Consider the following 24,338-nt stretch of genomic DNA (forward strand, 5'->3'; position numbering starts at 1 on the left):
ATGCTTTTTTATGCTAATTTCTGTGCTTTTCTTTGATAACTACTTTTTTATTCAAATAATGTTTCCAGGCTTTGCAAAACTTTGAAAGCAATGTTTCTTTGATTGTAGAGATCTGACAGTTACCTTGAAATTCTACCCGAAGGTTTTCCCGCAAATCAGTTTGTTGTAAACGATTACTCTGGTGTAGCGTTCTGTAAGACTCCTCTAGTCTGATTTCAGTTCCCATAAATTTCAAAAATAATGTGTGAGCACTAACTTGACTGCTGACTTGGCTTTTTTTCCTAATTAAACTTTTAATTTTGAGATCGTTGTAGAGTCACGTGCAGTTGTACGAGAGTCCGATGTACCCTTTCCTCTTTTGCCCCCGTGTGACACGTTGCAAAACCACAGTGCAGAGTCACAAGAAGGGTGTTGGCAAGAATGCAGTCACGAGGCACAACGTCTCCACCACCACCGGGATCCCTCCGGTTGCCCTTCTGTAGCCACACCCACCACCCTTTCCCCACCCCCACCCCTGCCCCCTCCCCCCTTGACAACCACTAATCTGTTCTCCTCTCCACCATTTTGTCCTTTCAAGAATGTTTTATATGGTATATGACCTTTGGGGATTGGCCTTTTAAGTTCAACATGGTCACCTGGAGATGCATCCAATTTACTGTGTGTATCAATAGTTTGTTCCTTTTTAGTGCTGAGTAGTATTCCATGGCATGGATGTACCAGTGTTTGATAACCATTCACCTGTTGAAGGATAGCTGAGTTGTTTCAGTTTGAGGCTATTATAAATAAAACTGCTGTGAACATTCGTGTATAGGTTTTTGTGACATAATTTTTCATTTCTCTGGGATAAATGCCCAGGAATGCAATTGCTGGGTCATATTGTAGTTGAATGCTTAATTTTTGAAGAAACTGCTTCTTCTGGAGTTTCTGAGAGCTGCTGTACCATTTTATATTCCCACCAACCATGTGTTAGTGATTCCTTTTTCTGCCTCCTCACTAGCATTGGGAGTTTTTGGAGTCTGTTTCAGGCATTTTGATAGGTGTGCAGTGGTATCTCACTGTGGTCTTAATTTGCATTTGCCTGATGACTGATGACGTTGAACATCTTCTCATATGTTCCTTTTCCACCTCTAGATCCTCTTTGGTGAAATGTCAGTTCCTGTTTCGCTCATTTTCTAATGGGATTGTTTGCGTTGTTTTTTTTTTACTGTTGAGATTTAAGAGCTCTTTACATATTCTAGATATGCCAGTCCTTGGTCAGACGTGTGGTTTGCAGATAGTTTCTCCCAGTCTGTAGCTTGTCTTTCCATCCTCATCATAGGGTCTTTGCCGAGCAAAGGTTTTAAATTTTGATGAGATTCAGTTTATCAGTTTTTCCAAGATTTACTCCTATGCTCTTTAAGAAGTTATATAGTTTTTTGTTTCACATTTAAGTGCTAATCCCGAATAAAGGGTGAGGTTTAGGGAAAGGCTCCGTCTTTGTCTGGGGGCGTCCAGTTGCTCGGGTACCATTTGTTGAAAAGATGCTGCCCCACCGCATTGCTTTTGCACCTTGTCAGCTATCACTTGGGTGTGTTTGTGTGGGTCTCTTCCTGGGGCCTCTGGGCTGTGGCACTGATCGGAGTGTCTGCCCCTCCATGGGAAGACGTTTTAACCTCTCTATGTCTCCTAGCCTACAGCGCCAAGCAGGAGTTTCTGTTCCTGACCGCCGCGCCCGACGCGGGGAGGTCGCTGAGAGAGACGCACTTCCCTGAGGAGCTGAAGGTGGGCACAGCCAGGCCGCGGCACTGACCCCTCTACCCATTCTTCCTTGGCGTATCCCTCTCACCTGCTCACCCCTCTGGCCCCAGCGGGTTCCCCATCACGGGGAACAGCCTCCCCTCCCTCCCTGCCCTCATCAGCTGGTTTCCACTTGCTGTCATGCTCAGCTTTAGAGTCGCTGCTTCTGCACCTTTCCGCTGGCTTTTAGTGTCTGGCCGGGGGAGTCCCGGTCGGTGGGCCTTGTGCATCGTGGGTGCTCTGAAGTGTTGACTGTGTTGAGTTCCCGCCCAGCCGAGAATGAGCTTTGTGCTGGGTGGATTGGGGATGTTGGGCGAGTCGGGAGGAAACCAGGGGAAAAGGTCTCTGCCCCCGAATCCTGGGAATCCTGGAACTTTGGAGTTACGGGGCAGCTAGTCCAGCCTCCGGGCGGTGTGGATGAGAGAACCGAGGGTAGGAAGAAAGCTAATCACCCAGGGTCACAGGGGGTTAGCAGCAGGGCCCAGGGCCGCTGACCCCTCCCCGTGCTCACCTTCCTTGACACTCTGACTCCAATTTCTCCCCAGGCTCCTTTTGCACGTAAATTCCTAATCATCCCCCAGCCAAGGTGAGGGGCGCACTCCTGAGACCCCCTTCTCCCCCTGCTGGCCCCTGTGCCGGGTCTGGATGGAAGGTTCAGGTTGCCCTCGTGCAGGAAGAAATGAGGTGAGGAGAGCCAGCTCTAAAGATGTTTATAAGCCCAGAATTAAACTCAGAGAAGGGACAGTCCTGCCCATGAGCTGCACGTAAGGTCAACAGAAAGAATCCAGCAAAGTCTGGACAGCACACCCCTGGGTTTCTGGCATCACAGCCTTCACCCCGCAGTTCACGCGGATCTTCTCACCTGGTCTCGTGACTCCTCAGAGCAGAACCAGTGCTGATGCGCTCCATCACCTGCTCACAGCAGCCAAACCACTGGTACCACTGACCTGACGGCCAGGCAGAGCCCCTCTCCTCACCTGAAGCCGCATGTCAGAGAAACGTAATGGTGTGCTCAGCCCTGAGGAAGTGGAATAACGGTGCCTGCCTTTTTAAAACCCACACTCAATGACCTAAGGTGTTTTCTTAAATTAATAAACCAGATACACCAACGTACCAGGTTATCTTCAAAACAGCCACCGCCTGTGTAGACAGCAGGTTCTTAGGTCCAGGCCACATACTTACACTCAGGTCACATGGAGGGAGAGCGAGGGGGCAGAAGCTGGCCTTCCCTCAGATCGCTGAACGGAGGATATCCTGCCGTTGCCATTATGCCATCAGCACAGCGACAGGCAGGCAGCCCACCCGCCCCCGCGGTTTGTCCAAGCTGAGCATGAGGGGACAGGGTCAGCCGTCTCTGGCTGCACTGTGGTCCAGCGCATCCACGCAGCCTGAACCCCGGGCCGCGGCGCTGACTCACGCCCTCCGTCCTGCTGCTTCTGTGGCGACAGCCCCCAGGCTCCGGCCTCCGGGACTTAATGCCCGGCACACCCCGTTCTGCTAAAGAAGCCCTTGTGCCCGTTTTATCTCCGTTCCCTGCAGCTGACCGGGAATATGCTGGCGGGAGGGCGGCTCGTTCAACCCTTGGTCTATATGCAACGCCTGGAGCTCGTCAGAAACGTGTGCAGGGAGGACACCTTGAGGAACCTCTCACACACCGCCGTCTCCAAGTTTGTCCTCGACCGGATATTCGTCTGTGACAAGCACGAGATTCTCTTCTGCCAGACGCCCAAAGTGGGCAACACCCAGTGGAAGAAAGTGCTGATCGTGCTGAACGGTGCGTCCTCGCTGGACCTCAGGGTCTGCAGGGAGGGTGGCCGGGGCCAGGGCGGGGGAGTGGGGGAGGGTGGCCGAGAGAGGAGCCCGGGACGGGCCGGTGACTCACAGACAGCGTGCTGGCGTTTTTCCTGTTCGTGTCCACCTTGGAAGTTGGCGGGGTTCACCCAGGCGCTCCCCACCCATGGTCAGGGCCTCCTGGCTCCCCTATCTCTGCCTGCCCGGTTGGTCCCGTTGCCTCTCTTCAGAGTCCCTGCATTGATTCTTGCGAGTCACTCACTCTGTCCTGGGAGGTCAGGGCTCCACGCTGACTGGGCCATCCAGCAGCTGTCCTCATGGCTGCCCTCCAGTGCTGAGAAGGAACCACACCCAGACACTGGTGGGTCTGGGGGCCTCCCCACCTGCAGTCGTCCCCATCTTACACTGAGCATCCGTATTCGGAGGTTTAATCCGCCTGCTTCAGGAAGTCTGCTGTTCACTCGGGAACAAATCAGATCATTGGAGAGTGCCCCTCATGCACCACAGGCTTTGACTCCTCACCACTCTTTTCAGACACTGTGTTTGTTTAAACTCCAGTTACTCTGAATTGACCCAAGATAATTATGGGCTCTGCTAAATGCAGCTTCAAAAGAAACATAGTTCCAGTAGACAGCCGTGTGACTCCTGGATCAGGAATCAGACCTCGGAGCCCCATGGGACATGGCCCCGGGCTCTCCGTCCCGCGGCCCCCCAGGCCTGCCGCTGCTCTCAGAGGTGGTGTCGGAGTTGGGTGTCATTCGGCCTCTTCCCTGGTTCGTTGGGGAAGAAAAGGGAGACACCCGCCTCATCTTCTTCTTATAATCAGTGCACTTCTTGAGTAATCAGGCAGTACGTTGGATTTTTGACATCGGAGAATGAGCTTACAAATCAGATTTAAAGCAACAAACGTACAAAAGTCTTACAGATTTGCTACCACTGTGTGACGCATCAGACTTTGAAGAAGAAGAACCCGTTGATGCGGGCGGGATAGAAACGGGAGCGGTTTGCCAGGCCATGTGATAGGAGAAGGACAGTCCCGGGGCTGCCTTCAGCTGTCCGTAGATGCACCTGCGTGGCGACAGGTACCAGAGCAGATCCAGGTGCAGATCCTCAGAGCTGGTTCCTCTGTTGGCCCCGTGAGAGCAGATGTGCATCTTGCTTGTTTTGTAGCCATCCGTCCACTGTACTTATTAGCACAGGGTTCTGGATCGGGGCTTAAATATTCTGAGGAGGCTGTGATCACTGCTTAGATGGCCCAACAGAGATCCTTCCCCGCCAGACTCTGAGTTTAACATGGCAAGGTTAACACAAAGATGCACATGAAGGGTTGCAGAGGCTTGGCTAGCACCCCAGCACAATGATGCTTTATTTCCATTTGTCTAAGTTGAGAAAAGAGTGAAGCACCTGCCCAGCCCTCCAACCCTAGGATGGGCCCCCCAGGTTCCACTCTGCAGCCTGGACCAGGAGCTGTGGCTCTCGGCCCTGCCCTGCCTTCTCCTCAGACACCCCGTGTCCTCCTCTGAGCCGTGCTTCGAATATATCACTCGCACAGCATCAGCCTGACTTGTCCAGCACCAAACTTCTTGGCCACTGCCAGTCTGGGATGCTGTGAGGTTACCTAGGAACCTCTTAGGCCTGGGTGATGTCATGCTGGGAGTGATGGGCCCGAGCTGCGGGCATGGATCAGCAGTGTGTTGTTGTGTTGTTTTTATTAAAATTAATTTTTATTGGAGTACAGTTGCTTTACAATGTTGTGTTAGTTTCTACTGTACAGCAAAATGAATCAGCTGTACGTATACATGTATCCCCTCTGTTTTGGATCTCCTTCCCATTTAGGTCACCACAGAGCACTGAGTACAGTTCCCTGTGCTCTACAGCAGGTTCTCATTAGTTACCTATTTTATACTTAGTATCAATAGTGTCTGTGTGTCAATCCAGTCTCCCGGTTCATCCCACCCACCCCCGCTTCCCCCCTTGGTGTCCATACATTTGATCTCTACCTCTGTGTCTCTATTTCTGCTGGCTGTGGGTTTCATGGTCCCAGTTCTCTGGCAGTTTCCCCCAGTTCCAGAGCAGAGTCAGTATTGCAGGTTTTGGGCATTCTGCTTGCAGGCACTGATCTTTCTTTTGTGGCAGATTGAACCCGATTTAGGTGCTCGTTGCTGTAGCCGTTGCTCCCTCCCTCTCCCTCCTCCTCACTCGTCTGTTTCCTCCAGATGGCCTGTGGATCACCAGAAGCTTTTCTTCACTCTCATCCTGCCCGCAGAAGCAGTTGAAATTCAAAGACCTAAACGTGGATACTGGGATGGCCCATGGGGAACGCGGGCCCGGGCTTCGAGATGGGCATCTGTCTTTAAAGGCAGCATCCCCAACACGCCCTCTCCCTGTTTGCCTCCCAGGAGCCTTTCCTTCCATTGAAGATATCCCTGAAAGCGTGGTGCACGACCACGAGAAGAACGGCCTCCCGCGTCTCTCTTCCTTCAGCGAGGCAGAAATTCAGAAGCGGTAGGAGCAGGGGAGGGGGATGCCGATAAAACCCCGCAGGCTCGGCTCTGTACTTGCCGTGTTTCCCAGATGGCTCCAAGAGCTACTGGTTTGCGTTGGTGAGAGGCAGCCGGGCATACGCCCAGCGTTCAGCGCATTTAAATTCACGTCTTTGTGAGAATTTCTGAATGTCTTCTCCACCCTAACCTTCATGCGGCTATTAAAATGAAGGTTGCGTAACTGTCTTATAGAAATGAGTGGTCGTTTTTGTTCGGCTCTGATTTTGTTAAGTTTTATGGATTTCTTACTGAACATGACCTTCATTTCATAAGAAAGGGATTTGGGTTACAGGGAAACCCCACTTCGTTTTTCATTTTCTCCCAAGGTGTTATGCCTGCCTTCGCGGCAGCTGCCCCTGGGGGGGGTGGCGGGATCGGCTGGACCCAGCAGAGGTGGAGAGAGACAGGCCTCACCAACCACGGCAAGGAGGGAGACCGGCATCGGGAAAGTTCCTTAGCTGATTGGACAGTTGTCTTGACAGCTGTGGTATGGCCCCGTAGAACAAGGTTTAAAAGGAACAGGTACATAATACGCCAGTCAGTGTCAGGGCACCGAATGATCTTTCACCTCCCTTGCTTTTCAGCTACTTGATTTTCATTGCTTCCAGTATTGGTTACTCACTCTTGCCAACGTGTACAGCCTTAGAAGGCAGGTGTCAAATGCCAGGTCAGAGACCCTCCTGGGGGAGGGCGGTCCTGTCATCTCCCTCAGCAGCGATCCTGCGGGGCTTTTGTGAGAGTAGACACGCTGAGACCTGCAGCGCTGAGAGGGTCTCTGGCCTGGGTGAGCGCACGGAATCACAGCAGTGTCGTCATTGCTCTGTCACTGTCAGTACAGGCCCTTTACGGGGGTACCCCTGCGCCGCCACCCCCCCACTGGCAGCTCCCCCAGACCCCCTTCCGCCAGCTGGAGACTGGAGCCTCACTCTGCCTTTCCTCTTCCCCCCCTACTCTGCCCCCCATTTTCCTTCCCCTGGAAATTTTGAATTGAGTTTTTAAAGACGTACCCTTAGAGTCATTCTCAGGCCTCAGCTGTTCCTAACTCAGTCAGGGTTCCTGCCCTTAACGGTTTTCTGCACAGGAACAAAACTTTCAAACATTCCTGAAGTTTCAAACTACTCAAGTGAAACAAAACATGGGTTAAATAGATGTCTTCACAGCAGCCCCGGGGGTGATGAGTACTGTGGTCTTGGACAGTTAAGGTCTCTGAGCCTCCATTTCCTCAGCCTGTAAAATGGGTTCATAACAGGATCTGCTTCCAAGGGTGGCTGTGTGGATTGAGTAAGAGCCACATGCAGTGCGCTTGGCACAGGGCTCAGCCTGGTGGCTGCCACTGCTCCAGCCATCACACTTCACTCTTCCTCACAACCCCCAGCCAGCACCACCAGCAGCATCAGGTTAACTTCTTCATCTTCATTTTTTTCCCTTAGCTTGAAGACATACTTCAAGTTTTTTATCGTAAGAGATCCCTTCGAGAGACTGATTTCTGCGTTTAAGGATAAGTTTGTTCACAATCCCCGCTTTGAGCCTTGGTACAGGCACGAGATTGCCCCTGGCATCATCAGGAAGTACAGGAGGAACCGAACGGAGACCAGGGGCATCCAGTTTGAGGACTTTGTGCGCTACCTGGGTGATCCGAACCATAGGTGGCTGGACCTTCAGTTTGGGGACCACATCATCCACTGGGTGACATACGTGGAACTGTGCGCACCCTGCGAGATCAAGTACAGCGTCATCGGTCACCACGAGACCCTGGAGGACGACGCCCCATACATCTTGAAAGAGGCTGGCATAGACCACCTAGTGTCTTACCCCACCATCCCCCCGGGCATCACCGCGTATAACAGAACCAAAGTCGAGCACTACTTTCTGGGTATCAGCAAACGAGACATCCGGCGCCTCTATGCACGTTTTGAAGGGGACTTTAAACTCTTTGGGTATCAGAAGCCAGATTTTTTGCTAAACTAGTGTGTAGGACTGTGAGTTCAAGTATCTTTGTTAGACCAGAGGCTAACCAGGTGGAGATCTGGGCACAGAAATGACACTTTGCTCTGTCACACTCCCCCGAACACTCCTCAGTTCCCGTGGACCTGGGTGTGCCTTGGCCAGTGAAGCTGGACCCTGACCATTATGGCCTAGTTTGGACAGAAGGTGCACGGCGGGCCCTGCCTCCCTCGTCCACCCCAGCCCCAGTGCCATGGGGCCTTTGCTCTCCTCAGTGGGGAAAGAGACTAAACATTTGCAGTCGAACAGACGGGAGGAAAAATCATACAGCCTCGAGTCACCTCCCTCGGTTGTCAGACACCTGCAGCGCCCGCAGACGGTGGGGCGGTCATGCCTGTCCCCAGGGGACTGTAGACATGGGGCCCAGCGCTTTCAGGAGAGATGGAAGAGCCAGTGGTCTGCACACATCCCAGGGGCCGAGATAGGGTCAAATCTGAGTAATTACACCTCTGGGTTTCATCTTGGCGCCACTATAGTCACAGAGGCAGACCCGTCTTTCCACGACTGTTCTGTTCCTGAGAAGTTCAGGGATGACTCGAGGGCACTCTCCGGGAGTCCATCTATTCAGAATACATGCCTGTGTGCTGCTGGGCCACATTTCCAGACCTCTGCCTGCCAAGTGATGATCTCATTCAGCCCAAGAGATCCAGTTTTGCAAAGTGAGGGGAGTGTACACATTTCCCACCTGAGAAAGGGAACGTCTCTGGGGACCTTTAAGGGAGCCTGGGAAGAGGCAGAGCTGGCCGGGTGCTGGAGCTCAGGCTGCCCTGGGCTTGGGCACGTCCACCCTGGTGACTGTCTGCCTCTCGTCTCTGATGGTCCCGTGTGGATGGGCACGGGGAGGGGGGTCTCCACCTGCCTCCCCCAAGGCCAGGCCCTCCTGGGGGCCAGCGGCAAACACGGGCAACATGCCAGTATTGCCCAGTCAGTGCAGCTTACACATTTCAGTCTCCTTTCGTCTCAGCAAAATGCGCACCACTGGACCCATTTCTGATGATGCCGTCATCCTGGACTGTAAGTTGGATAATCAAGTTCACCAGCAATAAACTCCTGGGCCGAGGCAGCCGCAGTAACGCACCTTCCAGGCGCTGAGGAGCAGGCCACGGCTACCATTTCAGGTGCCGTCCGACAGCGAGGTCCCTCGAGGTACGGGAGAGTTTCCCTGCGAAAAGTCCCAAGCGTTCAGGCTACACAGGGCCCAGGAGCCCAGCTTTTCCTCCAGGCAGCCTCCACCGTCCCTTGCTCAGTGTGGCTTCCTGAGTTTGTAAATGTGAAAGTAACATGAAATTAGAACACGTGCCAACCTGACGTGGGCCGCGGTTCCAGGTCAGGTGCTGTGTGGACGCGACGTCCCCGAGGCCTGGCGACGGTGAGGGGCACGCGGGCCTGCGTGATGGCTGCGGGCGAGCCGGCGGTGGAGGAGAGGCACTCGTGTGCCCGCCCGCCACGCCGGCGGAGGGGCAGCCAGCGTGGCGGCCCATCACCCTCTGCTGACACGCAGAGGCTGCAGGATCAGTCATTCTTCTATCATGTTTTAGCAGAGGCTTGTTGAAATCGTTCCGCACCTGATGCAGGAGTGTCTCTGTGGGGTGGAGCGAAGCTCATTCCCAGGGGAGACACCTGGCGGGGCAGGGGGAGGAGGAGTTGGCAGCTAGAGAGGGCGACTCCGCAGGGAATGTGCAGGTGAGCACTCAGAAGTAGCATCAGCCTGATTCAAAAAGAAACAGGAGAAGCAACTCTGCCTCCAAGAAGCGGTCTTAAGGCAGGGAGGGCAGTTCCTGAATTTGGAAGTTTAATAATATTAGGTTGACTTAATAGGCTTGTGTCTCAGATCGCTTTTCTCTTACTGGATTTCTTCTCACACATTTTAGTTTCATGGATCTTATGTTGGAAACTGTCAACAGTGAAATGTGCAGAGCCAAGGCGAGATTTGGTTTCCCTAGAGGCTGAGTGCACGCAGAGATGGCAGATCCCCACATGCCGGGGCCCAGGTGGCTCTGTTTGGGGGGGGCGGGGGAGGGCGGGGAGGGGTCCCGGGAGAAAGAATCGCTGACCGGGGACACGGTCCCAGAGGGTTACTGGGGGATGTTGGTTTCCCAACCGCTCACCCTCTACCCCTCACCACACCCCACCCCCACTTCCCCACTCAACCCCAGCTTAGCGCATTTAACTGGAACCTGCAGAAGCAGGGAACAGAAAGCGGGACAAGAAGGGGAAAACGATCGAGATGCAGCCGAACTTTGGACAAAGAGCCTCGCCACCTCTTTGATGAAATGTAAACTGTTCTAGGTACTGCTGATGAAAGATTAAATCCGTCGATCTAAGAAGGAAATGGAAAATTTTATTTGAGACAAATTGAGGATTATAACCCAGGAACAGCCTCTCAGAAAACTCTGAGAGCTATTCTGCCCATTAGAAGTCAGAGCACAGTTTACATAAATTTTTGGAGACAGAGGGTTATACATTAAATGATGGACTGTTGACAGTTTACACAATCCAGATTTTCAGGTACAAAGTGGTGGGTCCTTGTGACCCTTTGAAGATTAAGAAAGAATGTTATCTTTTAAGGAGTTGTCTTGTTGGTTCTAGGGGAATGTTGCTGTTTATGGCTGAGCAGGTGTTTCTGCCGATTGGGAGGTTTGGTCAATGCCTAATGCAGAGACACAACGCACGGTAGAGGGTAGAGAAGAGGCCAAAGGGCAGAGAAGATTTTTTTACATTTAAGTTTTTCTTGTCTTGCCATAAAATGTGTTATTTCACAGTACCTCTTCCAAGCCCCTGGGACACGCCAGGCGCTGCATCCATCAGGGTTATGGGGTTCAGAGCTGAGCAGAGCTGCGAGCTTGCAGCGGAGTAGAGGCCGCCAAGTGCTGAACAGGGCCGCCCAGGCCTGGGGGTGGCAGGTACACAGGAAGGACTGGGGAGTTACATGTTTGTTTCCTTGCCCTCAAGCCAATCTCCCCATCAGTTTATTAGCAGTCATCTTGAAGCTGTCTAAAACAAGACTTGGACAGCAACATCACATCCATCATCTGTATTGTCCTCAAAACTGAGTTGACCTGGTAAGTCTTAACAGGCCTTTTTCAGTCTTATTTCCTGTTGTCTGTAATCTGTAAACTCTAAATTGTTGTAACACTGCAAGGACCCAAAATTCTGGACTTTTCCTTTGTGCTTGCCAATTTCAACTAGCCAGTCCTCTCTCTCCACCCCTCTCTCTCTCTCTCTCTCTCTCTCTCTCTCTCTCTCTCTCTCTCTGTCCCTCCCTCCCTCAGAAAGTAGAGAGGAACAGTCAATACATGCTTGCACTTTGCCTCTTTTCCTCCATTTTCCCCAACAGTCTTTCTGTTTTCTCTTTATCACTCATATTGTCTCAGGTAAGTTTCACTCCATACTGCACTGCAGCGTCACGAGTCTCAATCTTTCCAGCCCACGATATCTGTTTTTTAGCCACGCAGCTCCTAACCAGTGAATATGAAATTTGAAAACGACAAATTTTAGGTTTTTGTAACTGCAGCTCCACTATTAGGATAACGGTTTCTTTGTTAGATAGGGTAGCATCAGCTGCCCTGACAAACAAAAACCAAGGTTTCAGTGATTAAAGACAATAAAATGATTATGTCTTGCACACATAACAATCCAGTGGTCTGTTCCTCGTAGGCAGGGAATCTTCCATCTTGTGGCTCCATTATACCCAAAGGTCACATGGTCCTCTGCTTGCAGGAGAAGGGTAGGAGGAGGGAGGACCACTGGGGCATTATTATGAGCCAGTTGTGGCATTGGGACACATGTCTTTCACTGCGTCCTTGAGGCACACAGCAATTTCACGGGAGCTGGGAAATGTAATTCCTGCCTTGACAGACATTTCCTGGTGACAACTCCCAAATTCGTGGTGAACGTTGACAAATCCATAATAATCCGTATGGAAGCATAGTGCTTTACCATTTACAAAGCATTTTAATGTAAATAATGACGTGAAGTAGGCCTGAAAGGTTTATGATCACTATATCATAAAGGGAGAAATAGCTTCAGAGGAGTTGACTTACTCAAGGTTGTACAGCTAGACTTCCGGTTTCAGGCCCAGTGTGTAAAAAGGGCTTGGAAGTTGTCGTTCCTATTGTTACAACAAGAAAAACTCTGAGAAAACTGAAAATAAACACCTTTCCTTAATACTCGTCAGAGAATCATGAGATGGGTGAATACGGAGATTCTCAGCTGAGATCAACTTACCTGTAGCAGAAACCACCAGAGCCGTGGACTGGTAGGATCACTTACGTGGTAATCCTGACAAATTGCTGGAGGTTGAGTGTGAGCTACCAGGCATTCTTATGATGAAGAGTCAAGAAAAATCTCCTCCTGGCTCTGCAGATAGAGGAGAAAGGTAACCATTTTGAACTATGCCCAGAGCACCCTCCGTAACAAAGGGCTACTAGCTAGAGTGAAAGACTTCACCAGAGCCTTATCCCACGTAGGAGATGGGCATTTACCCAATTCCAGCCCCCTCAAGCCTTCCTGTCTCACCTCAGGGGTAAAAAAAAAAAACAGCTAAGAAACACCTGTAAAGGTGACAGCCTGGAGACACAGGCCCACTAAAAGACTGAGGTTTAAAGCTACAATTGTAGGATGCCACCCCCTCCCCACGCCCTGCCTCCACAGCACGAGAAATCAAATACAATGACTCTGAGTTACAGCTGGGAGAGCTGCAAGGCACAGACTCTGTTTAAGGAGTAGTTCCTAGGGAAGCCCAGGGACAGGAGAGGAGGTAGCAGCAAGGACCCTGGAGGAAGCTGGAGCCTCCAGCACCTATGGCTGCAGCAAACATTACACACAGCCCAGCTGCTCACAGGTTACCGTACATCCTAACGTGAAAGGCCTTCTACCTCGGTTCCTATAACCTGATGTACATTATGTCTGGATTTTTAACCAAAAAATTGCAAGGCATGCTAAAAGATAATTTTTTTAAAAAACCCCACAACAATATGAAGAGCATCAGAACCAGACTCAGATACGACACAAATGTTGGAATTCTCAGGCAGGGAATTTAAAATAACCAATTAATACGTGGAGGGCTCTAATGGAAAAAGTAGACATCATGAAAGAACAGATAGGTAGTGTAAGCAGAGAGATGGAAACTCTGAGAAAAATCAAAAGGAAATGCTAGGAATCCACAGAAGTGTAACAGTGTAATGCCTCTGATGGCTTCCCAGTAGACTGGGCACTACATATGAAGCAGTATAGCGTTATTTGAAGGTGGACTCAGATTAATTATACATGTATATTGTAAACTTGAGGGCAACTGCTAAACAATATAAAAAGAAAATGTAATTGATATTCTAAGAGAAGAGAAATTGGAATCACATTAAAATGTTCAAAACCAGAAGAAAAAAAGAAAGAACAAGCACAATGAATAGAAAAGCTACAAACATATTTATCCAACTGTATAAGTAATAACTATAAATGTGAATGGTCAAAATACACTAATTAAAAGACAGGGATTGCCAGGGTGGATGAAAAAGACCCAGCTACATGTTGTGTACAATAAACCCATTTTGAGTGTAAGGATTATACAACTAGCGACTATCTGAACCAAGCAGACTCTCATGCTTTAACTTCAATCCACTTGTCTTCTTCCCACAGCACATGCCGTCGATGAATTACAGAGGCAAGTACAGTTTCTAGGAAAAGCGGAGCCTCCCCACACCTCCGACGTTTATGTCAAGGGGGATAAACTAGGCCCTCATTCTCCTGAAAAGCCCTTGAGGGCTTGCTGTGATTGCCAACAGGATAGTGGATTAAATAAACCTAACTCCTGCTCCCCCTGCGAGGAAGCCTCAGGTCAGTTACCTGTTCCAGGAAAGAATGTTTTAAATGGATCGATCTCCTATCTCCTGCTCTCCTTCACCCCCTACCACTCACTCCCCTCCTCACCCACGACCGAGTGACCCTCAAGGGCAGGGACTGTTTCCATTTATTCCCGTAGCTCCTGAGCCTGAACAAATACTTAATGAATGCTCCCTTGACTTAGCACAGTCGTTCTGAGCATGGGGTTTTTCTACAGGAACGCTCGCTGACCCCCTTGGCTACCCACCTGTTGCACGCCTGGCACCGCTGCAGCAGCGTCGGACCTCCCTTCTCCCCAGCTGCCAGCATTCACTGGGAGTCAGTCATGAACTAAGCTGCTTCCACGCCACCCCATCCTAAAGACTCATGAGCGCCTTTTCTCCTTCCCACCCTCCCCATCCCATAACTGGAGGACAGGGATGCTAAAGAAGGAACATCTGCCTCACAAGAAAGCTGCCAATTTCTCCATGCATGTTCTCAGCTATTGGTTACCTTTTTCCTTAGGAAAAGAACAATAACAATTTGCCCTTTCTTTCATCTCTTAAAATAACTTGAGTGTAAGATATACTCTAGAGCCTTCTGTACATGATAGCAAAACTGATCTGTGAACATTTGCAGTTCAATTAGGATCAGGCGACAGCACTTTGGAAATAAGAATATGAGAATCTCATCTTGAGCCAGGCAGATTGGCCGCTCCACCTTAGGGTCCAGAGGCCCAGATGAGCTCCTGCAGGTCCAGTGGTTTAAGGAGGAGAGATAGATACACCTCTGAGCTGAACAGGAGGAGCTGGGCACAAACAGGAAGAAGAAAGGAAGTAGGGCCCCCGTTCCCACCCTTGTTCCTGGTAATGAGCTCCAGCTGCCTCACATTAAAGTAGTGCTTTGTGGCTGGTGAGGATACCCCTTAAAAACCATTGCTCAAGGCCTTCACAGAAAATGCTGAAAATCCAGGTGCTGAAGAAGAGTATTCCTTTTACCTTCCTCTTACACCCTTGATACAAGAAATAGATTTGAACACTTTGGTTGTCTTAGGTAGATACCTCAGCATAGAATTTCTGGGCCACAGATATTTTTTAATGAAAAGGAAAAAACCAATGTTACGACTTTAGGGAAGTTTCTAAAAGGCAAAAAAACTAGAACCAACCTCCACGTTACATAGAGAATATAAGTAAAGAGTTGGCCATAAAGAGATTACACTGCAAAATTATTTGGAAACTAGAAGGATGGTAATAAAAATAGCAGCTGTATATTCTCTAGTCTTCAGTTGGTTAGATATTAGGTAATTATGACCAAAAGCTGTAGTCTTCTGAGCCAGGGCCCACCCCATAAAAAGGTGTGGTTACCCTGCCCAGGCCAGGAGGGCTGGGAAACCCCAGGACATCAGGGTTTTTTCCTGGGAAGAAAGAACTGACAACCTGTTCCCTTCTCCCCCAGCATATCTGCATGAAACCTCATGATTCACTTTAATTTACTTTCTGATGTTTCACAATTTTGGCATTCCTGTTGTTGGTATCTCACTGATCTTAAAAATAGCCAAATATGAAACCACATAAAATTTTGGATAAAGCGAAAGTGCTTTCTGAGGAGGGAAGTGTGGACGGCCTCTGACCTGAACTTCCAAGCATAAGAAGATGGACAGGATAGCAGAAGTGAGAATATCCAGTTTACAGTTGGGAACATCAAAGGTGCACAAGTTAAGGGGGTCCTTGGGCCACTGCTGACTCATAAGCCATCAGGTTGTAGCAGTTTCTCTGCCAGCTTTGTTCACCAGTTTCCTCCAGGGCGCGCCGTCTCCTATTCTAGTGCCCGCTAAACCCAGGTTCCCTTTGTGTACACAGGGAAGCTCACCAAGGTGGTCTTAGAAGCTGCAATGAAGGTGGTTACAAAACAGTACTCTTCTGAAATTAGGCCCAGGATGTACATGGTCAGATTTGCTCTGCTGAAGAGCAGGTAGAGGATAGGAAATCAAACTAAGTCTACGGAGAGGTTGCCAAAAATCTCTGAGCCAGGGAAATGGAAATTTTGTCTATTTTATTAAATCATAAGCTCTAAAAACAAACGGACAGCTTCCCTTCCAGAAGATAATTCTTAGTAAAAGACTGGAACCCCTTGCTTAGGTCTTTGTATGATGTCACCCAATTTTACTCTTGCTGGAACTTGCCTCAGTGATAGTTGGAGCGAATCCAGCCAACTCTGTATGCCTTGTTCTGAGGGGAATGGGGACCTGCTGTGGGCCCAGGGCGGCTGTTGTGTTTGCCAAGGGCTGTCCTCACCAGCAACTGTCAGCCTGAAAACACTCCTTGGGACGTTGATGGGAGTTTCAGAAAAAGAAATCTTCTCTATTCCTGTCCAGCATCAACAAAACCCAGGTGAATAGCGTTCATTAGCAAGTTTTCTATTCCACAACTGCTCAAACTTGCAGGTAAGTTAATTATTCTACAGAAAGATTTTCCTGCTTAATATTCAGAAAATATAGTAAAATCAAGATATGCAGAAAAGGCTTTGGGTGTGACAGTTTTCTGTGTATGCGCTTGTGTGTCTACCTGTACACACTGTTAACAAACAAAAATTTAACCGAGTAAAATTTAAAGGTCTAATTGGCTTTATTAAACGATTCATGAACTGGGCAGCATCCCATCTGGCAAGTAGAGAGGAGTTCTGAGGAGCTGTACAAAATGGAAGGCTTTTATAAGCAAAAGGAGGAAAAGAGTAGATTGCTTCAGGCTTAGGTAAGCTACCTATAGGGGACAGAAGGGACCTGTGTGGTAGATTGCCTCAGTGGTGCTGACAAGAAATTTCCATACTGACCGGTTAAGACGGGGTCCCCAACCCCTGGGCCACAGAACGGTACCAGTCCATGGCCTGTTAGGAACCGGGCTACACAGCAGGAGGTGAGTGGCAGGTGAGCGAGCGAAGCTTCTTCTGTATTTACAGCCGCTCCCCATCGCTCGCGTTACCGCCTGAGCTCTGCCTCCTGTCAGCATTACGGTGAGTTGTATACTTATTTCATTATATGCTACAATGTAACAGTAACAGAAATAAAGTGCACAATAAATGTAATGCGCTTGAATCATCCCGAAACCATCCCCCCCTCCCCGGTCCGTGAAAAAACTGTCTTCCATGAAACCGGTCCCTGGTGCCAAAAAGGTTGAGGACCGCTAGGTTAAGACTATATTCCTGGGGGAGGCTGTAACTGTAATTAGGTTAGGTATTAAGTTTGGTTTGCTGATGTGGGGCTTAGCACAAGTGATTCCATTTTGTTGTTTCTTTGTAACAATACACAGTCCATTCATCTATATCTATGTGTAACTTAGGTTGATTTCAGGAAGCCTACAGCTTCCATTCTTGGCAAACATACAAAATGTATGCTTTGTTTCTATGTGACCCACTGGCATTCTCCTTCCTTGAGAGCTTTGTGCTCTATACATTGGTTTTTTTTTTGCTCCCCCCGTTATCATGTACACGCTTCAGTGACAGCCTTCAACCCTTATTGCCCGAGATAATTGTCCTATGCAGGGAAGCCACAACATCCTGTTTATTCTGCCTTCCCCGTATTGATGGAAAATGTCATTGAAAATGTAGGTGGGAATCCGCATGTGAACGCAGTCACCTGGGGAGGCCTTGGTGGGTACAGTCCTTTACAGCCACACGTGAAGAGCAGGAAGGTGTATAGTGGCGGAGCCTAAGAAATGGGTAGTGGCCCCAGAAGAGCTATGAATGCAGATAATGCAGAATGGATGGGGTTGTTTTATGTCCAGTTTCTTTTTAGCCTACGCGCTTGTCTTTTCACCAGATGATTCTGGACAGTGGAAATCAACAGCTAGATGATCTATGAAACTAAGTTATATATTTGAGGACTACTTGGTGAAGATTTACCAGGACATGGTGGAAAGGATTTGTTGAGGGAAATTTCCACTGTAATGCTGCACATGCCCAGTTCAGGGAGTTCCAAGGGGAGAAAGGGCCACAGAGCTTTTGTCTGATCGATAGCCTCATTACCTGTCAGCCAGCGCCTCCATTAACACTAACGATGGCTTGTTTCTGCTTTTGGCAACAAGTTCCAAGCTGGTAGACTGACTGATGGTCATTTTCTACAGAAATGCACGCCATCGCCTGCTCACTGTGCATCTATGTCACAGACGGCTGGAATGTTTCCCATAGTTTATCTTTATCCCCATGAATCCTGAGGAGTCTGTGCCTGATTTTTAAAAACTGTCTGACAAAGGCCAGTATATAGGCACAGGGATCAGCGATGTTTCCTACAGTTTCACTTCACCTATAGGAATTCCTCATCCATCATTTATAATGCTTAGAGAGTCCTACTCATTTGAGCATTACCATGTTTTCTCAATATAAGTGTAGTATGAGTATAATTGTGAAAATAAGGAACAAGCATCCTCAGTGCCCATCAAGGGCTGGCATCAGAGTTTATCAGTGAGTAGGGGGGTTTCCAAATACCAAACATTTCATTTTGGTTCCTTCCCTGTCTCGGCGTATGATTAATTACTTCATCCTTGTGTGTTCCCTAGTTTTTTCCTGTAGGAATAATAATATTGGGTGGGCCAAAAAGTGCCTTCAGTTTTTTAAGTAAAAATAGAAAACACATTTTTCATTTTCACCAAGAACTTTATTGAACAACGTATTCACCCTTTTGTTCCACTACCTTCTGCCATTTTTCAGGCAACTTCATAATTCCATCTTCCCAAAACTTTTCATCTTTTTGAGCAAAGAACTGTTCCAGGTGCCTTTTACAGTCTTCCAGGAAGTTGAAATTTTTTCCATTAAGAGAATTTTGTAAAGACCGAAATAAATGGAAATCCGAAGGTGCAATGTCTGGTGAATATGGCAGAAGAATCAGAACTTCCCAGCCAAGCTGTAACAGTTTTGCCTGGTCATCAAAGAAACATGCAGTCTTGCATTATCCTGATGGAAGATTATGCGTTTTCTGTTGACTAATTCTGGACCCTTTTCATCGAGTGCCGCTTTCAGTTGGTCTAATTGGGAGCAGTCCTTGTTGGAATTAATCGTTTGGTTTTCCTGAAGGAGCTCATAATACAGGACCCCCTTCCAACCCCACCAAATACACAACATCACCTTCTTTGGATGAAGACCGGCCTTTGGTGTGGTTGGTGGTGCTTCATTTCGCTTGCCCCGTGATCTCTTCCGTTCCACATTGTTGTACAGTATCCACTTTTCATCACCCGTCACAATTTGTTTTAAAAACAGAACGTTTTCATTACATTTCAGTAGAGAATTGCTGCAGAAATATGGTCAAGAAGGTTTTTTTCACTTATGTGGAACCCAAACATCGAAGCGACTCACACAACAAGCTGGTGCAGATGATTTTCAATGCTTGACTTGGACATTTTGAGTATGTCGGCTATCTCCTGCGTGGTATAACGTTGATTGTCTTCAATTATTGTTTCGATCTGATTGCTATCCACTTCAACTGTTCTACCCAACCATGGAGCATTGTCCAGCGAGAAATCCCCAGCACGAATTTTGCAAACCACTTTTGACACATTCGATCAGTCACAGCACCTTCTCCATACACTGCACAAGTCTTTTTGTGCATTTCAGTTGCGTTTTTACCTTTCTTGAAATAATAAAGCATAATATGCCGAGAATGTTGCCTTTTTTCTTCCATCTTCAATATTAAAATGGCTACACAAAAATTCACCAATTTTGATGTCTTTTTAAAATGCACGCTGATATGACAGCTGGCACATTCAATCTAACAAAATTGTTTTGAATGAAGTTAAAGACAGCTAAGTGCGTCTAGAGCCATCTTACAGAAAAAACCGAACCTTTTGGCCCACCCAGTACAAGGTACCAAGATGGGATGTTATGCTACAAAACCTACTGATGTGTCCTCAAATCTTAGTGTCCAGGAGGTGATACAGGCTAAAAATGTACTTAAGAGCTAAAAGATCTTAGATGCTTTAGTAAATAATAAAGCTCTAGAATTTAATAACGGAAGTAGAATATTTTGGTTTTATTTTTCACTTTGAGGTTGATAAATAAATACCATGAGACCTTCCAAAATACTGTTACTCAGTGCGCCTGTCAGAAACAGAAGGATGCATTCATTGAATACAGCATTATCATTATTCTCATCATCATTACTATCAAAAAATAACCACTCTGGAGTGCTTGCTGTGGAGCGCAGGCTTTAGTAGTTGCAGCACACAGGCTCAGTAGTTGCAGCACATGGGCCCTTAGAACGCACAAGCTTTAGTAGTTGTGGCATATGGGCTCAGTAGTTGTGGCTCATGGGCTCTAGAGCACAGGCTCAGTAGTTGTTGTGCATGGACTTAGTTGCTCTGCGGCATGTGGGATCTTCCTGGATCCACGTGTGGATTGAACCCATGTCCCCTGCATTGGCAGGCAGAATCTTAACCACTGCGCCACCAGGGAAGCCCACCCCGTACATTTTGAAGCTCCATTATTAGGCACATGCTTGTTTAGGATTGTTCTGTCCTCTTGACCAATTGACCCCTTTATCACTATGAAATGGCCATCTTTTCTCCTAGTAATATTCTTGGCTATGAAATCTCCTTGGTCAGATATCAGTGTAGTCACTATCCCCTTATTTTGGTAAGGGTTAAGATGAAACAACTTTTTGTATCCTTTTACCTTTAACTTATTTGTATCTTCTTATTTAACTTTTACCTTTTACTTATATGTATCTTTGTTTTGGAAGCAGCGTATATTTGGACCTTCCTTTTATATACAATTTGACAATGTTGCCTTTTAATTATAGTGGTTCGACCATTAATATTTAATTAACATGGATTGATATGGTTGAGTTTCAGTCTACCATCTTGCTCTTTGTTTTCTATTCATCTCCTCTGTTTTTATTCCCCCTTCTCTTTTTCTTCATTCTTTTGGGTTAATAGACTTTATTTTGTAGAATAATTCCAGTTATCTCGTTTGTTGGACGTTCAACTATAAATATTGTGTTATCTAGGTGGCTGCTTTAGGGTTTGGAGTATGTATCTTTAGCTCACTACAATATTCCTTCAAGTGACTACACCATCTCACATGCAGTATTAGAACTTTGTAGCCCTCTGTTTTTCCTATACTGGCCTTTGTGCTATTTCTGTCACGTACTTTATTTCTGCATGTTATAAATCTCACAATATATTGATATTTTTACTTTACACACTTCTTGCTCTCAGCAGGCATACCTCCGAACAGCGTCTCCTTTCTGTTCTTCTGCTAGAAATTTGTCTAAAAGAACAAATAAGATCCAAGATCATAAGGTTTCATAGTCCTTAGTGTTGCAACAAGATCATAAGGTTTCATAGTCCTTAGTCCAAGGTTTCATAGTCCTTAGTCCTTAGTCCAAGATCATAAGGTTTCATAGTCCTTAGTGTTGCAACAATTTTAACTACTCAAAAGCTGCCCTCCAACCCCCGGCAGCTTCCCGGTTGTTGGTGGTGAATTTGTTGGATAAGCAACCTTCAAATCCAAGTGAATTACTACATAAAGAGAGTAGATGAAAACCCAAAGAGTGATGTAAAAGAGAGTTTGGACCCATTCAGTAATGAGGAACAGATCAAAACCTAGTTTGACTACAACCATTATCAATCAAAATAGAAAGCTGAGGAGAAAAATCATTCATGGGAAGGTGGGAGGTGGCCGATGGAGGGGGTGGCAGGGGGATTTGCTCTGCATGTTTCTGTATCGTGGGACTAGGAGGCTGGCCAAAGTTGTCTCCGTTTCCGTTTTAAGGACTCATCTAAAATTTTCTCACCTCACTTAATGAGGCATTTCCCTTCTTCCAAGCCAGATTTGATGGGAGTATCTTATATTTTCTTTACCAATTTTAGATGTAGAAAAACTTCACAAATTTAGAATGAAGACATTTCGACTTGAAATAATGAACAGTACGGATTTTGGAATACTATAATGCATTTTATCGCATTCAAATACATAGCATGAAACAGATGGCCGAGCACTAGGGAGAGAAGAGCAGGTTATGTGTAGTTTTTAATTCCCTCCTTCCAGCAACTTCTCTCTGTAGTACTGCACTGTAGGAGACAGTTTTAGAAATTCTATCTCTACTTTCCTATCAAGGACATAATACAATTTTCCATGTCTCAAATCCTTTCCAGTACTTAGTCTGGTATTTCCTCACATGCTATGTTAGAGTTCTGTCTAAATTAGAGCTCTAAAATGTCTCTAACATCTAGAGTTCCGTTAAGAAAAGCTTACTCATGAGATCCGATCAGCGCCCACTTCAGGCTTCCTGGTCATTTAACACAATTTCCTAAGTCAAAGCTAGGGTTACAGTGGTGTACTGGGTGACGTTCCCTCAGTTCTGTCTGTCTCTTTCTCTTTCTCCAGTTATATTAAAAAATAATTGACATACATCATTATATAGGTTTAAGGCATACAGCATGATGGTTTGATTTACATATATGGTTGAAATGTTTACAATAGGTTCAGCTACCTTCCATCTTTTCATATAGATGCAAGAAAGAAAGGAAAAAAAGAAAAAACAAATTTTCTCCTTGGATGAGAACTCTTAGGATTTGCTTTCTTAACAACTTTCCCATATATGGTACAGCAGCGTTAGCTATAGTCATCATGCTGCACGTTACATCCCTGGTACTTATTTATCGGTTCTCTTTTTTTTTTTTTTTTGCGGTACGCGGGCCTCTCACTGCTGTGGCCTCTCCCGTTGCAGAGCACAGGCTCCGGACGCACAGGCTCAGCGGCCATGGCTCACGGGCCCAGCCGCTCCGCGGCATGTGGGATCCTCCCGGACCGGGGCACGAACCCGTGTCCCCTGCATCGGCAGGCGGACTCTCAACCACTGCGCCACCAGGGAAGCCCTCGGTTCTCTTTTTAACCACAACCGCAGGTGGGCTTGGCCAGGCCTTGGAGCTAGGCTGGCACTCGGTGCGGGGAGAAGGGGGCACGGCGGGCTGAAGACACCTGCTGCAGGCGCGGGGGCGGCAGCGGACGGCCAAGGAGCTGCGCGGGGCGGGCAGAGAACGCGCGGGACGAGGGCGCGTGGAGACGAGCGCGCACGGAGACGCGCGCGCGGGGCCGCCCGGGGCGAGGAGGGAGAGGGTTTGCGGAGACGTCGAACGAACTTGGAGGGGTCGCCGCCTTCCCGCCTGCGGCCCGGCTGCCTAAGCCAGGGGAGCTAGGAGGGCGTTCCCCGCGGGCCGGGGCTCGGCCGCGCCCACCGTGCCCGCCCCGCCCACGCCGCGTGGGAGACGCGGCCCCACCCCGCGCCCGCCCCCGGCGGTGGTCGCGCGGCCCGCCGCGCACCGCCCACCCACAGACGCGCGTGGCTCTCGGCGAACGCGGCGCCCGCGCTGCAGTCGCCGGGCCCGGGCAGCGAGCATCCTCCCTTCTCCGTTCTTCCCTTCGGCCCTAGTCGCCGCAGCCCCGCGGTGATGAGTCCCGAGCCAGTCCCGCCGCCGCCCCCCTGTCGTGGCTGCGACTGCGGGGAGCCGCTCGCCCAGCGGGTGGAGAAGGGCGACGAGGCCTTCCGCGCGGGCGAGTACGAGACGGCGGCCGAGCTCTTCCGCTCCGCGCTGGCCGGCTTGGCGCGGCCCGACCGCGGCCTATGCCTGCGGCTGGGGGACACGCTGGCCCGCGCCGGCCGCCTCCCCGAGGCCCTGGGCGCGTTTCGCGGCGCCGCGCGGCTCGGGGCGCTGCGGCCCGACGAGCTGGGGGAGCTGGCGAGCGGCCTGGCGTGCGTCCCGGGCCCGCGCGAGCGGCGGTCGCCGGTGGGGAAGCCGGGCCGCGCCCGCGGGGAGGCGCCGAGCGGGGAGCCGTCGGCCTCGGTGCCCGCGGCGCCTCGGGACCTGCTGGACTGCCCGCGCTGCCAGCGGCTGCTGCACAAGCCGGTGACGCTGCCGTGCGGGCTCACGGTGTGCAGGCGCTGCGCTGAGCCGGGGCCGGGCCGGCCGCCGGTGCGCCGCATCAACGTGGTGCTGAGCGGCCTGCTGGAGAAGTGCTTCCCGGCCGAGTGCCGGGCGCGCAGGCTGGCGGGCCAGGTGCAGATCCTGCAACGCCAGCAGCAGCCCGAGGCCGCTCTGCTCAGGTGCCACCAGGCCCTGGACCTCGGTAAGCGGGCGCGGGGGCTGGGCCACCTACACGCTCGCCTGTTGAGGGGCAGGGCCGGGACGGGAGAGGTGGGTTCGGCCGGCGGGGCTCTTGTGCTGTCTGGAGGCGGTGAGGCGAAGAGTAGGGGCCAGTTGCACCTGCGGGCTGTCTTTTCCGGGACCTCCGTGGCCTTCCTGAGCCGCCCTGTGAGGCCAGCACTGCTTTTCACCCTATCTCAGCCGTATAGGAGTGGGGGGAGGGCCAAGGGTTTTAATTCGTCTTGCAGGGAAATGCAAATAGCGAACACCCTCGTGT

At 49.3% G+C, this 24,338-nt stretch overlaps 2 protein-coding genes across 9 annotated transcripts in view; both read left to right on the forward strand.

Annotated features, from left to right (window-relative positions):
• Positions 1–11,402, forward strand: part of CHST10 (carbohydrate sulfotransferase 10) — a 29,091-nt gene extending 17,689 nt beyond the window's left edge. For 3 of the 7 annotated variants that reach the window (XM_067704163.1, XM_067704160.1, XM_067704159.1), the window contains exons 3-6: positions 1,670–1,761; positions 3,316–3,550; positions 5,784–6,072; positions 7,541–10,453. In XM_067704163.1, the coding sequence (XP_067560264.1) occupies positions 1,670–1,761; positions 3,316–3,550; positions 5,784–6,072; positions 7,541–8,078 (1,154 nt within the window). In that variant the 3' untranslated portion in view covers positions 8,079–10,453. Of the gene's footprint in view, positions 1–1,669; positions 1,762–2,321; positions 2,461–3,315; positions 3,551–5,783; positions 6,073–7,540 lie in introns of all 7 variants that reach the window. The other 4 variants (XM_067704164.1, XM_067704162.1, XM_067704161.1 and 1 more) reach the window with 3 other exon arrangements.
• An 11,909-nt stretch (positions 11,403–23,311) lies between these two features.
• LONRF2 (LON peptidase N-terminal domain and ring finger 2) overlaps positions 23,312–24,338 on the forward strand; it is a 96,765-nt gene continuing 95,738 nt past the window's right edge. For both annotated transcript variants that reach the window (XM_067704165.1, XM_067704166.1), the window contains exon 1: positions 23,312–24,044. In XM_067704165.1, the coding sequence (XP_067560266.1) occupies positions 23,369–24,044 (676 nt within the window). In that variant the 5' untranslated portion in view covers positions 23,312–23,368. The remainder of the gene's footprint in view (positions 24,045–24,338) is intronic.

This window comes from Pseudorca crassidens, chromosome 14 (assembly GCF_039906515.1).
Source record: "Pseudorca crassidens isolate mPseCra1 chromosome 14, mPseCra1.hap1, whole genome shotgun sequence".
Taxonomy (NCBI): Eukaryota; Metazoa; Chordata; class Mammalia; order Artiodactyla; family Delphinidae; genus Pseudorca; species Pseudorca crassidens.